Genomic DNA, 13,632 nt, shown 5'->3' with positions numbered 1-13,632 from the left:
GGGCTCATTGTGGAGCTCTGGCTGGCCTAGAATTCACTATATAGACCAGGCTGACCTCGAATTTGTGTTAATCCTCAACCTTACCCCCTAAAGTGCTAGGATTTCAGTCTTGTGCTATCATACCTAATCTAGTATTTAGAAACTTGAGGATCACAAAATTCATTTTTACAAACTTTAAAAGATAGGGCTAGAGGGATGGTTCAGTGGTTAAGAGCACTGACTGCTCTTCCAGAGGATCCAGGTTCAATTCCTAGCACCTACATGGCAGCTCACAATGTCTGTAATTCCAGTTCCAGAGGACCAAACACCCATGGCAAAACATCAATGCACATAAAGTAAAAAATAAATTAATTAAAAAGAAAAAAAGATAAATTCCATACTGTACAATAGTTGAAAAATAGTTACTATAAAACATTGTTTTACTTCCATGTTATCATGTTTTTCTTTTATGCTGCCAATGGCCTGCTTGCATTTAATAACTCACTACTTGGATATATAAAAACTACCTTTTAAATTGTTAGTATTGTGTCAGTGTAGTGAAAGGAAGAAAGAGAACCCAGGCTAAATAGGAAAAAAAGAAATAACCAGACAGCATTAAAACAGAAGGCACAAGATAACAAAAGGAACACCAAGTGGACGCCAGACTGATACTGTGACAAAGGAGTTGAACTCACGCTGGGGTGTAGCTCAGTGACAGAACACGTGCCGAGTATTTAAGGCCCTTAATTCAATACCCAAGATAACCACCCCCCAAAAAGAAAAAATGTCCACATTAGCTCAAAAATTAACTTATTTTTTTCCCTGAAAAATACTCATAGCATAACTTATAAATGTTAACAGATGGCCGATCAGATGTCTGCCTTAAAAAAAAATCTATGTATAATACTAAATTAAAAAATATTTTCTAAAGTGTTTTATGGGTACTTCATACTTTCTTCACATCTATGGTTGTTTTATAGGTAAACAGTGTGGCTGTGTTCACGAACAGTAACCCTAGCTTGATATTTATTTTTCTAATGTGTTTTGCCACTGCCACAATTTTCTTTGCATTCATGATGAGCACGTTTTTTCAAAGAGGTGAGTACTGCTGTTATTTTCTGTTGGGGATGTTAGTGACTTTTTCTTCTAAGAGCATCGCCATTCCCACTACTTAGAGAATTTGGTATTGTTCCGCCACAGCCAAGTTTCCAGTTTTACGGTTATTTCAGTAGTGGGAAAATTCTACTCCCTATTAAAGGCTTGTTGAAACACATGAAATATACAATTTTTGCTATATTTAAGTCCTTAAAACAATTTCAAAGTGAGGTAGATAATAAGTCTCAGTTTATTTATTTTTATTTATGTGTCTCACTGTGTGTATGCAATGTGTGTGCTGGTGCTCTGGAGGCCAGAAGAGACCCTTGGAGCCCCTGAAGCTGAAGTTACAGGCAGTTGTGAGCCACCTGACATTGGTGCTGGGAACCAAACTCAGGTCCTCAGGAAGAGCAGCATCCACTCCTAACTCCTGGGCCATCTCTCCAGCACCAACAAGTCTCAGTTTAGAAGAAAATAGAAGGGTAAGGCATTTCAGGCAGAAAGTCCTCCAGATCATGATTGTGAAGTTGGGGCCCAATAGTAAAGTGGTTTCTAAGATACCACAAAGGACTTTCTGTGAATTTGGTCCTGCTGGAAGTCTTAGATCTAAAACTATTTACACATGAGGTGATGAGCCCTAGAGAACAGAAATGGCAGGAGGTGGAGTCCAATCAGAGCACAGGAGCATTGAAGTGTGAGTTAGCCTACAAAGGCACAAACAGTTAGAGAGAATGAGCTCAGCAGTTGCTCCCCAAAGACAATGTTTACAAGAACCAGGAAAGAGAAATGTATCATTCCTATTTGTGAATTTTTTTATGTCAAATGGCATGCTCTACTTTGTGACTCCTAGAAAAATACTGACTCTGCCAAGACGGAGAAGGATTCAAACTTTAAATTCTACCTCCCTCCATAGCTTTATAGCAAGCCCAGGAGGGTGGTACTAGTCAACTGAGTTCAACTCCTCAGGACCTACATGACAAAAACTCAGTACAATACATTCCTATCCCTCTGAGGAAATAGAGCAGAAGGTCAGTGAGGCTTGCTCCAGGTTCAGTGAGAGACTCTTAGCAAAGAAAACCAGAAGAGGAGAAAGATTACATAAGATTTCAACATCAACTCCGGTGTGCACATGCATACACATACAAATCCACATGAACACATACATGCACAAAAACATACAAGAGATAAAAGAGGACATGAAGCCCAGAGGGGCTAAGGGCATCTAGGGGAGATGAAGTTGGGTGGTAAATATGATCAAAATACATGAAATATAAGTATGGAATTTAGAAGAAATAGATAGAATTTTTTTTTTTTTAAATAAGAGAAAATCTTCATGGGTTTGTGTTACACGATGACTTCTGGGACACAAAAAGTACAGCTGATAAAAGAGACAATTGATAGTTGAATTTCAGAAAAATTTAAAACTTTTGTGCATGAAAGTTGCCATCAAAAAAGTGGTAGTGCCATGTGTGATGTCATACGTTTTTCAGTCCCAGCACATAGGAGGCAGAGGCAGATTAATCTCTGTGAGTTCAAAGCCAGCCTGGTCTACATAGTGAGTTTCAGAGCAGCCAGAGCTATATAATAGACAGACCACAGACCATGCATCATCAACAAAATAAAGTGGTGTTGTATGCCTATAATTCTAGTACTTGGGATACTGAGAAAAGACAATTGCTCTGAATCCAAGGCCAGTCTTTGCTACAGAGTGCCAGACCAGTCAGTGCAACATAGCAAACATGTACAAAAAAAGAAAAAGAAAATGAAAAGGTAATCTATAGCCTAGGAAAAACATTTTAAAAATTAGGAATAGCTGAGCGGTGGTGGCACACGCCTTTAATCCCAGCACCCAGGAGGCAGAGTCAGGTGGATCTCTGTGAGTTCGAGGCCAACCTGATCTACAGAGTGAGATCCAGGATAGGCACAAAAGATACAGCTAACCCTGTCTTGAAAAACCAAAAAGAAAAGAAAAAGAAAAAGAAATAACACGAGACTTGTATCCAGAATAAATAAAATAATCCATGCAACTCAAAAATAAAAAACGAATATTCCTATCTTATGCCAGACTTAGCAAAGGCATCGCAGTAAGACTATAGACTAGGGGGCTGGAGATGGCTCAGTGAGTTAAGAGCACTTGCTGCTCTTTGTGGGTTTTTGAAATTATAATTATAACATCATTTTCCCTCCCCTTTCCTCTCTTCAATTCTTCTAACGTCCCCCTCTTGCTCTCTCTCAAATTTATGACCTCCTTTTCTTTAATTGTTTTTACATCTACATCTATTCCTAGATATGTAATACAACCTGCTCAATCTATAGAATGTTACTTGTATGTGTATGATTTCAGGGCTGATCACTTGGTATTGAATAAAGAACTGGAGAACTCTTCCCTGAGGAAGACTATTTCCCTCACTTTCAGTATTCCTTAGTTGTCTGTAGGTTTTTTTGTTTTTTTTGTTTTCCGAGACAGGGTTTCTCTGTGTAGCTTTGCACCTTTCCTGGAACTTGCTCTGTAGACCAGGCTGGCCTGGAACTCACAGAGATCCGCCTGGCTCTGCCTCCCGAGTGCTGGGATTAAAGGTGTGCGCCACCACCGCCCGGCGCCTGTAGGTTTTTTTTAGGGTTGAGACCCCATGAGATTTCCCCTTCTAGGCTAGTATGTTGGGTCATCTTTGTTCAGGTCTTGTTTAGGCAGTGATATTGATGAGACTTTGTGGGTATAGCTTTTCTGATATTTCTAGAAGATGCAGTTTCAGAGAAAACTTCCTTTTCCTCTGGATCTTACACTTTCCCACTCTCCACCATGGTCCTGAGCCTCAGGTGTTGTGTTGTCGATGATCACATGATCACTTGTGCTCTTCATTTTGATTGGTTGTGGGTTTCTGTAATGGTCTTTGTTCTGTTGTTTCTTTGATGAAGGGCAAGACACACACACATACACACACACATATGGATAACATTTAGAATGGAATTAGGAATTATGCTAGTTTAGCAAAATATCAGTTCTCTTCCAAGACCCATGACTGCAGTAGCCCTGGGTAGGTTTCCAGTACCAGTTGTATTTTCCCTCTTGTTGAATGGGCCTTAAGTCCAATTAGAGAGACAGTGGTTACTGCAAGGTGTGTGCACCACCATTGCACCCTTGGGAATATTGTGTCATGCTAATCATTGTTGTAGCTCATAGGCATCAGAGAGTGTAGGAATATTGGTTGCTTTCCTCATCTGGAAACTTTCCTAGTACCCTCAGGTACCATGAAAGGGAGGAGGCTTTCAGGTCAGATCCAGCTTAGATCATCTGAGTCCTTCTTCTTCCCAGAAATCTCTCTGGCCCCCAAATCCTACCTAGCTATTGGCCATTTAGCTTTTTATTAACCAATCACAGTCACATACCTTCACAAAGTGTAAAGGCATATTCCACAACAGACATGGTTTTTATGGAATAGCTCCACAACATTAAGCAAATTAATGTATTTTGTGTAGTTAATATCCAGTTTCCTCTGTAGAATCAGGAGATTATGAGCATTAAATAAGATGGTACATATAAAGCTTGCCATGGTGTCGGATGCTGCACAGATCTGCCACTCATCTTTGGAGAAGAGTCAATACAGTGTTTTGTTTTTGTTTGCTTTGTGTGTGTGTGTGTGTGTGTGTGTGTGTGTGTGTGTGTGTGTTTCCAAGACAAGATTTCTCCATGTAACAGCTCTTGCTATCCTGGAATTTGCTCTGTAGACAGGCTAGCCTGGAACTCGCAGAGATCCACCTGCCTCTGCCTCCTGAGTGCTGGGATTAAAGGTGTGCGCCACCACCACCCAGGGAATCAATACAGTTTTAAAGAGAAAAATTTAGAGAGCTATTTGTGCCTTTATGTAAGGATATGTTTTTGTTGTAGTTGTGTAGTTTGTTTATTTGTTTGTTTTTTTGAGATAGAGTGTCATGTGTGGCCCTGGCTGACTTGGAACTCACTATGTAGACCAGGATGGCCTTGAATTCAGAGATCCACCTGCCTTTTCCTCTGCCTCCCAAGTGCTGGAGTTAAAGGCATGCACCACCACATCCAGCTACTTTCATTTTTTTAAAAGTGCTATAAATGTTTTCATCCTTCACTAGTAAGAATGCAAATACAAACGGAGATTGCTTCCTTTCTGAAATACTGAAACAATCACAGAGACACTTTCTTTCATGGCAGAAAAACAAGGTTTGTATCATAGAAACTTGCATGTTACTGATGAAACACTTCATCTTTTCCCTTCTGAATCTGCAGCTCATGTAGGAACTGTGATAGGTGGCATCGTCTTCTTCTTCACATACCTCCCCTACATGTACATCACTTTCAGTTATCACCAGAGGACCTATGTCCAAAAGATAGCCTCTTGCCTCTTCTCAAATGTTGCCATGGCAATAGGAGTTCGATTCATCTCTTTGTTTGAAGCAGAAGGTAAGATTTATCTTTCTCGGATTCTATTTAGGCTGCCTACATGCTTTGAGCTGGGTGTGGCTGTCCTCCATTTTCAAGTCTACATTACTGACATTCGTTTCATTTAGTGTTTTGAGCATTACATTATGATAGGCACTTTGTGGGATGCTAAAGAGATACATAATGTGCTTCACAATCCTTACAGCATAAGCCGGGTGGTGGTGTGACATGTCTTTAATTCCAACTCCCAAATTGGGAGTTTGAGGTCAGCCTGCCCTGTGACTTCCAGGACAGTCCTGCCTCACAAAAAACAAAAACAAAAACAAACAAGCAAAAACCCATGCAGCACAGCCGAGGATATGGGAAGGGGAACTAAAGCCTAGTAAAGACAGGACATTGGAGACAAACATGCATGGCCTGTAGTCCAGCTACTTGGAAGACGGAGGCAGGAAGATTACTGGAGCCCAGGAGTTCCATCTAGGCTAACTTGGGCAGCAGAGTAACTTGGTTTGAAAAAAGTGATTAGAAATTATATGCTTATATAATTCTATTGATATGAAGTATACAGTTTTATGATTAGAAGCTCAGAAAATCCTGAACATCACTAATGATGTAGTAGTTTTCACATATATTAGCCTCATTCCTTTTGGTGTCCCCTCTTTTGCAAGTTTGTCTGGGGGATTGTACTAATCAGCCTTATCTTTTTATAACAAAATGCTTGAAATAATTAACTTGTAAAGAGAATGACTTATTTTAATTCATAAATCTGTAGAGTCTAGCCAAAGATTAGGTGGCCTCCCTATGTTGGACCTCTGGGTGTCCAGCCCTTCATGAGAGGCGTACACAACAAAGCAAACTACCAGGAAATGAACAAGAAAACAAAGGAACCCAAGTCTCATATTCTCTTAGAATACTCCCTCAATAACCCTGCCCGCTAAGCCCCACCTCCTGCGATGGCCACACCTCCTGAAGTTTCTACCAACACCCAGGAGCATCACCCTGGTGACCTTTTAACATAGTCTGTTAGTCAGCTTTCCATCACTGTAGCAGATACCTGAGATGGTCAGCACTGAAAGATCCCAGTCTTAATTTGCTTTAATTTTTTTTTTTTTAAACCGGAGCTGAGGACCGAACCCAGGGCCTTACACTTGCTAGCAAGCGCTCTACTGCTGAGCTAAATCCCCAACCCCTGCTTTAAAAGTTTTTAAAGTTTTAGTCTGTGGTTTGTTAGTCCACTGGGGGAAAAAATAACAAAATATCGACATGGAAATTAAAAATTGACATTGAATTAAATTAACTGCTGAGCCATCTCTCCAGCCCCATTACATTTCTTTTTAAAAGATACTAATAAATCAAAAGTGGAGATAAAACAGAGCCATAAAAGGGCTGTGAGATGGCTTAGTGGTGGAAGCTGCTTCCCTTCCAGCCTGCCGACCAGAGTCTCATCTTCAGAACCTACATGGTAGAAGAAGGAGAGAGCTGACCTCCTCCCCTTTGTCTTCTGACCTCCACACATGTACCATGGTATACATGCACACACACACCACATACATACAAATAAATAAATGGATGATAACAGAAATCAAAATATTCTCCATTAACTGGGCATGGTGGCAGTAATTCCAGCTACTAGAGAGGCTAAGGCAGGAGGAATAAGAGCTCATGGTCAACCTGGGAAACTTAGAGATCTTGTCTATTAAACAAACAAACAAAAAAAAAAAAGCAAAGGACTGGGAATACAGGGGTTGTATGCAAGATCAGAGGTCCAATCCCTAGGACTATCACAATAGATATCTTAAAAATCTCTGTGATGGTTAGTATTGCTTATAAACTTCATGGGAGCTGGCATCAACTAAGAGATGAGTCTTTGGATGTATTTGTGAGAATGTGTTCTGTGAGGATTCGCTGCAGGAGGAAGGACCTCTAACCCCAGGGTGGGAACACACTCTAGCAGTGGCCCAAGTTGGAAGACATTCGAGGGAAGATCAGTGCCTTCCCACCCTGTTGGTAAGTGAATTGCTGCTGCTGCTGCTGCTGCCGCTGCCATCCTTTGCTAACCTCAGAACCCAACTTCATTGCCTTCCCGATGCAGAATGGAGACCAGCACCCCAGGAACCCCCAGGCACTTATCTCTAGATTAGGACTGTGGAGTCTTGTGGACTGAGCAGACTTTCCAACATGCAGACAGCCACTGTCCTCCTTCCTTGCAACAGGAACAGGCATCCAATGGAGGAACATAGGCAGTGTCCAAGGAGACTTCAGCTTCATTCAGGTGCTGCTGATGCTCCTGTTGGACTCACTCTTGTACTGTCTGATAGCCTTTTTCATGGAGTCCCTCTTCTCAGGAAAGTTTGGAATACCTATGTCTTGGTACTTCTTTGCCAAGGTAAGTTGTGATTCTATTTTAGAGATAATTGTTAAGTTTGGTGTTTGTTTTTTTTTTCCTCCAGAGACAGTTTCTCTGTGTAACAGTCTTAGCTGTCCTGGAATTTTACTTGTAGACCAGGCTGGCCTCAAACTCACTGAGATCTGCCTGCCTCTGCCTCCCAAGTGCTGGGATTAAAGGCGTGCACCACCATCACCTGGCCAGATGTTAAGATTTTTATATTTGTCATCTGTGTTCCTCCATCTCCCAGTAATGTACTATCATCCATGGGAGGCCTTACCATTTCTGAGGAGTGGATAGGGGTGTGGTTAGAAAGGAAGTGGGGGAGGGAACAGGTGGAGAGGAGGGAGAGGAAACTGGTTGGTATATAAAATAAATTTAAAAATTAAAAAAAATAAAGAAGTCAGGCACTCCTCATAGGCAACCACCACAGCAAAGACTTGGTTACTAACGATTCTGCTCTCATTTCACATGGTTCTTCTTTCTATTAAAATTGAGTATTTAAATACATTATAAATATTACACTGGAAAAAAAAAAAAGATCCCAAACCGCAGTAAGTCTTTACCCTGGATTAACCTCCTAACTATCAGCCTGTGGTTGGCAGTGGAGCATAATTAACAGAGAATCTCAGTTTCTCTGAACTTGCCCCACAGCTGATGCAATGGACTTGAGGATGAGTTGGGGGAATAACTTCATACAGTGTACCAGGACTGCCTTCAGATTCTGTTACGCCTGCGTCATGAGCCCCACCAGAGATCACCAGGAGTCTGAGTTCATATGCAAAACCAAAGAGCCTTTATTGCAAGCTCAAGCTTGGGCTTCCCATCCATTCCCACACATAGGTTGGATCAGAGAAGCATTGAGCTCAGTTATGGCAGGGATTTTAAGGAGTAAAGGAAGGAAGGTAGGAAATTCCAGATTCAAATGGGGGTTGAGCTCCTGATTGGGCAGGAGTGAGGTAACAGAAGTCTTGTCAAATAGGGATTGGTACTGGTGTTGCTGCAAGGAAACTGGCAACAGTGATGTAAGCTATCTTTTATGCCTTGGAGCATCTAGTACTTGTTTGTCTCAATTCTTATTGGTCTCCAGGAAGGTACAGTTTGTGGCTTTTCCTAGTTATTGTAATGGTGAGGCCTAGTCCCAGTATTGTTAGTCTGCAGCCTGTCATGGTTAGGCCTCTTCATTCCTATATATTCCTGTGAATACCAGGTCCTTCATTTTCCCAAGGAACTCACTCCCCAACATGCTGGAGTTCTCATACACCCTTTCTCCCTTGAGCTGCATTTGTAGAGGGCCCTTTGAAACCTCTATGGTTACCACAGTGTGCCAATAATAGTGGCACAACCCTAGAAATGCACAGACTACATTTTTGTTACAAATGAGCCTTTTGTGCTTAACTCAGCCTCTCACAGTGACCTGTGGTGGCCTGCCCAGTGGCCAGGACCTCTGCAGCATGTGCTCTGCCTTCCTTCTGGGGATATGGAGAAACAGGTACACTGTAACACCAGCATCCTCATCCAGGTCTCACCCCTGAGAACATGACAGATGGTAAAGCAGCTTTGCAAGGACAGTCAGAGGCCAGAGATGAGGCCACTTCCTTAGATCCTCTCTTAGTGCTGGAGATTATCAGTGAGCTGGTTAACTTCTCCAGGTGCCATTAAATAAATATTTGAGTCAACAAGTAACTGCCTATGGGCAGGCATCCAATTTGCCTAAATTTATCTTCCATAAGAGAATTCCACTAGGCGGTGGTGATGCATACCTTTAATCCCAGCACCCAGCACTCGGGAGGCAGAGGCAGGCGAATCACTATGAGTTCAAGGACAGCCTGGGCTGCAGATTGAGTTCTAGGACAGGCTCCAAAGCTACACAGAGAAACCCTGTCTGGAACCCCCCACCCTGAGAGAGGGGGGGGAGATCGAGATCCAATAAACGGTTAGTGCCTAAATTGACTTCTCATGCAGTGCCTGTTCTGGGTCAAGAAACCTGTTCCAGTGATACTGCCACTCCTGGACCTTGGGGATCCTGAGAAGCCTGCAAGGAGAGACTTCATGCAGGATGAGCCAACTGATCAAATGAAAGCAGTTGAAATCCAGCATCTATATAAGGTACTGGCTTTCAAACTTCCTTACAGGGACTTGAGAAACAACCCTTTTAAGACTGTGGTTTTTTCTAACAGTGCTCACAGGCTACTCTTCAGAATCAAGAGTTGTAATTTCCTATGTGATCCTACTCTCAAAAATTGGAAACACAGCTTGAAATGCCCTGTTACCCATTATGAAGTTAAATGGAAGGCCTATTGATCTGGGTTGTTTGTTTGTTTGTTTGTTTGTTTGTTTTGTTTTGTTTTGTTTTTGAAACAGTGTCCTCTCAATCTCCAGGCCAAGCATCTCCATTGGAGATAGGCCAGAATGCAGCCATTTGGTGGATGACATATCCACCAAATCAAAATGTAAACCACATCTCACTGTTGTTTCTAAACAGAGGAACGGGCAGTTGCTCTCCCATAGGTCCTTGATTTCTGCAACACAGCATGATCTCAGTGCTTACAGTGTCTGCAAAGTGTGGCTGTCTGAAATCTTTGGTCTTCGAATATAAGAGAAAGCAGTGGGAACTTCTCTACTTATTTGGCATTGTCACCTTAAAACTCTAACTCAGCTGGGTGTGGTGGCACAAGCCTTTAATCCCAGTGCTTAGTAGGCAGAGGCATATGGATCTCTGTAGGTTTGAGGTCTGCCTGGTCTACAGAGGGAGTTGTAGGTCAGTCAGGGATATGTGGTTAAAACTGTCTCAAAACAAAAAACAAACTACTCAGCCTTGTGTTGCCTTCTGCCTGGGGGATCAAGTGGCTCATACCCAGCCCAGGACACTTGTGACATGTGTCCAGCTCCTCAGTAATAGTAATTAGGAGTCTTCCTAATTTTCTATGGGGATTCTCTCTTGTTCTCTCACTCTTCCCTTCTAGCTCTAGCTCTGTTCATAATAAGCAGTCTTGGGGCAGATGGTTCTGTGTGATTTCGGCTGATCCACAGAGCCAGCTCACAGCTCCTTCTGGCTGAGAAACATATAATAATAGTTGCTTTTCCCCGGACCATCCATCACATGAGCTTCCGTGATTGCAAGACGGCTGGAGTAAGTAGCTCATTTGTGGTGAAGACCAGGTTAGAGGAAGTTGATCTGGACACGAAGCCTGCCACACTCTTCAGAAATGTCTGTGTGTGGTGTTGCCCTGCTAGTCACACCTGACTTTCCTGCAGGTCTTCTATAGGGGACGGACTAAATGCACAGCAGTCAAGGATCTGAGCATGAACCTGTACAAGGGGCAGATCACCGTTCTCCTGGGACACAACGGAGCAGGGAAAACCACAGTCTGCTCCATTCTTACAGGTACCTGTGTGGGTCAGCTCTGCAGAGGAAGCCCTTAAATCGCTACACAGACCTAGACTTTGGACTTCTCTATTAAATTTTGTTGTCATTTTACTGTCAAGCATGGTTTGTTGTTAACTGGGCCATCTTTGTAGGATCTGGTTTGAATAGTTATGGTTTTGTAACTGTACCAAGAAAAGGGCATCTGTGCCTCTTCCAGTCAGTCTGCGTTCACCATGCATGACAAGACACGAACTTCCTTCTAGATAGAACATTCCTGTTCAATGTGAGACACTGTTAATCTCTCGACATCTCAAATCTCTCAACAAAAACATCTTTGGATTTTGATTACCACGGGTACTTTTATAATAATACCTATGAGTTGTTTTAAAATACCCATCTAGAATAATTTTTATGCTTAAGTAATTATTTCACATCCTGTCAACTAAAATAATATTCTATGAAATTTGAAACCTCACCCAAGAAATATTTATTGGAGGTTTAACATGTATAAAGCTCTGGACAAAATCAAAGGGTGCACATTCAGCTTTGAAGGAGTTCCCAAAACCAAGCTGTTCTTACACACAGAATGCCACAGGGCTGGGGAGCTGCCAGCACCTCAGTTGGCCAGCTCTAAGTCTCTTCACATGTGCGTGTCTTTCACCTTCTGTTAAAGACACTTGAAGAACAGCAAGATTTAGTGATGTTTGGTGGCAGGTGATCTTGGCCTGGCTATCAGGATTTTGAAATCCAAGTCTCAACTAACATATATACAGTGGTTGTGTGTTTTGTGTGTCAGACTGGGGACTGAGCTCCCACAATTTCCTGTACAGAGGTACAGTGGCATTTCTGGGTAGACCTCTTCAGACATAGGGTGTTCCTAACATGTTAGGTTGAGGAAGCTGTCTCCCCCAGTAGAAGTGTGTGAACTTCTCACTGCTGGAGAAGAAGTTCTCTATACCCCTGGGCTAAGTGTCCAAGAGGCAAGTAGGATACTGGATTGTCAAGGAAGGCCGTGAGTCTTCTTTTTTGCCTCACACAGTCTTCCCTATTACAATTCTGTTTGTGGCCAGGTTCCCTCAAAGTCCATATTTCGTTTGCCTGTGTGTTTATGTGTATGCTATTTCTGTCTCATTCCCTAAGAAACTGCTCTGTTTACTTCTGGACCCACAATGCCAGAACAATGTGTTTGCACAGAATACACATTCAATTTCATTAACTAAAATGCTGAATTGCAAATACTGTCAAAATGCCAGCTATGAATGCAGTATTATAGAAGCTCTATCACGGATTTCTAACAAAATGATACAGCATAATAAAATTAACTCTGGCCTAGTACAAGTGATGCCACTAGGGAGCATATAATAGTATTCATAGCTGGGCGTTGGTGGTGCACGCCTTTAATCCCAGCACTCGGGAGGCAAAGGCAGGCGGATCTCTGTGAGTTTGAGGCCAGTCTGGTCTACAAAGTGAGTTCCAGGAAAGGCGCAAAACTACACAAAGAAACCCTGTCTCAAAAAAACAAAAACAAAAAGAAATAAACAAACAACAACAACAACAATAAATAATAGTATTCATGAGCTCTGGAGATACTCAATGGAGAAGCGAAGTCTGGCTGCTTCCCCAGGACACTGGCTGGCAAAGAGCTTCCATCATATTTTTTTCCAGATAGGATCTATTGTGTATCCCAGGCTGGCCTCAAGTGCCAAGTGCTAGGATTATAGCTATATGTCAACTCCATACTGTATTTTTTTTTTTTTGCCAAAAAAACCCCCAAACTTCATGTATTATAGACTTTGTTTCTCTACTTAGTGAAGTTTTGGTTTTTCTCTGAGGTTATTTAGTTCTTCTGTTATTACAAATTTACATTAAGACTTTCTTCCCTTTTTGGGGGGTGGATTTTGGAGACAGGGTTTCTCTGTATAACCCTGGTTGTTGCCCTGTAGACCAGGCTGCCTTTGAACTTACAGAGATTCATCTGCCTCTGAGTGCTGGGACTAAAGGCATGTGCCAACCGCTGCCCAGCGTAAAGACTTTCTATAATTATTCTAGAGTAGTGTCACTTTTTACCCTTGGGTGTGTGTGCGAGCCTGTGGCTGGTGTGGATGTGCATATGGAAACCAGAGGTCAACTTTGGTGTCATTCCTCAGAGCTGTCCACCTTGTGTTGTGAGAGAGGGTCAGTCACAGGGACCTGAGGCTCACCAACTAGCCAGACTCTGCCTCCCCAGAATTGGGATCACATGGGTGCTGAGGATTATGGGTACTGAGGATTGAACCCTGTCCTTGTGCTTGCACAGCGGACACTTTATCAGCTATCTCCCCAGATCCTCTGACTTTTTACTTCTAAGAGTGATTTATTTTTAATTATATGTATGCATGTGTGTCTGTGAAT

At 42.2% G+C, this 13,632-nt stretch overlaps 1 protein-coding gene across 1 annotated transcript in view; it reads left to right on the top strand.

The window, feature by feature from the left end:
• Window positions 1–13,632, top strand: part of LOC118589290 (ATP-binding cassette sub-family A member 17-like) — an 84,216-nt gene that overhangs the window by 16,172 nt on the left and 54,412 nt on the right. The window contains exons 7-11 of the mRNA XM_036196448.1: window positions 960–1,077; window positions 5,333–5,506; window positions 7,699–7,871; window positions 9,837–9,980; window positions 11,130–11,259. Coding sequence (XP_036052341.1) covers window positions 960–1,077; window positions 5,333–5,506; window positions 7,699–7,871; window positions 9,837–9,980; window positions 11,130–11,259 — 739 coding nt within the window. The remainder of the gene's footprint in view (window positions 1–959; window positions 1,078–5,332; window positions 5,507–7,698; window positions 7,872–9,836; window positions 9,981–11,129; window positions 11,260–13,632) is intronic.

This window comes from Onychomys torridus, chromosome 8 (assembly GCF_903995425.1).
Source record: "Onychomys torridus chromosome 8, mOncTor1.1, whole genome shotgun sequence".
Lineage (NCBI taxonomy): Eukaryota > Metazoa > Chordata > Mammalia > Rodentia > Cricetidae > Onychomys > Onychomys torridus.
The sequence above is the reverse complement of the archived record's forward strand: the minus strand, read 5'-3'. Positions and strand labels throughout refer to the sequence as shown.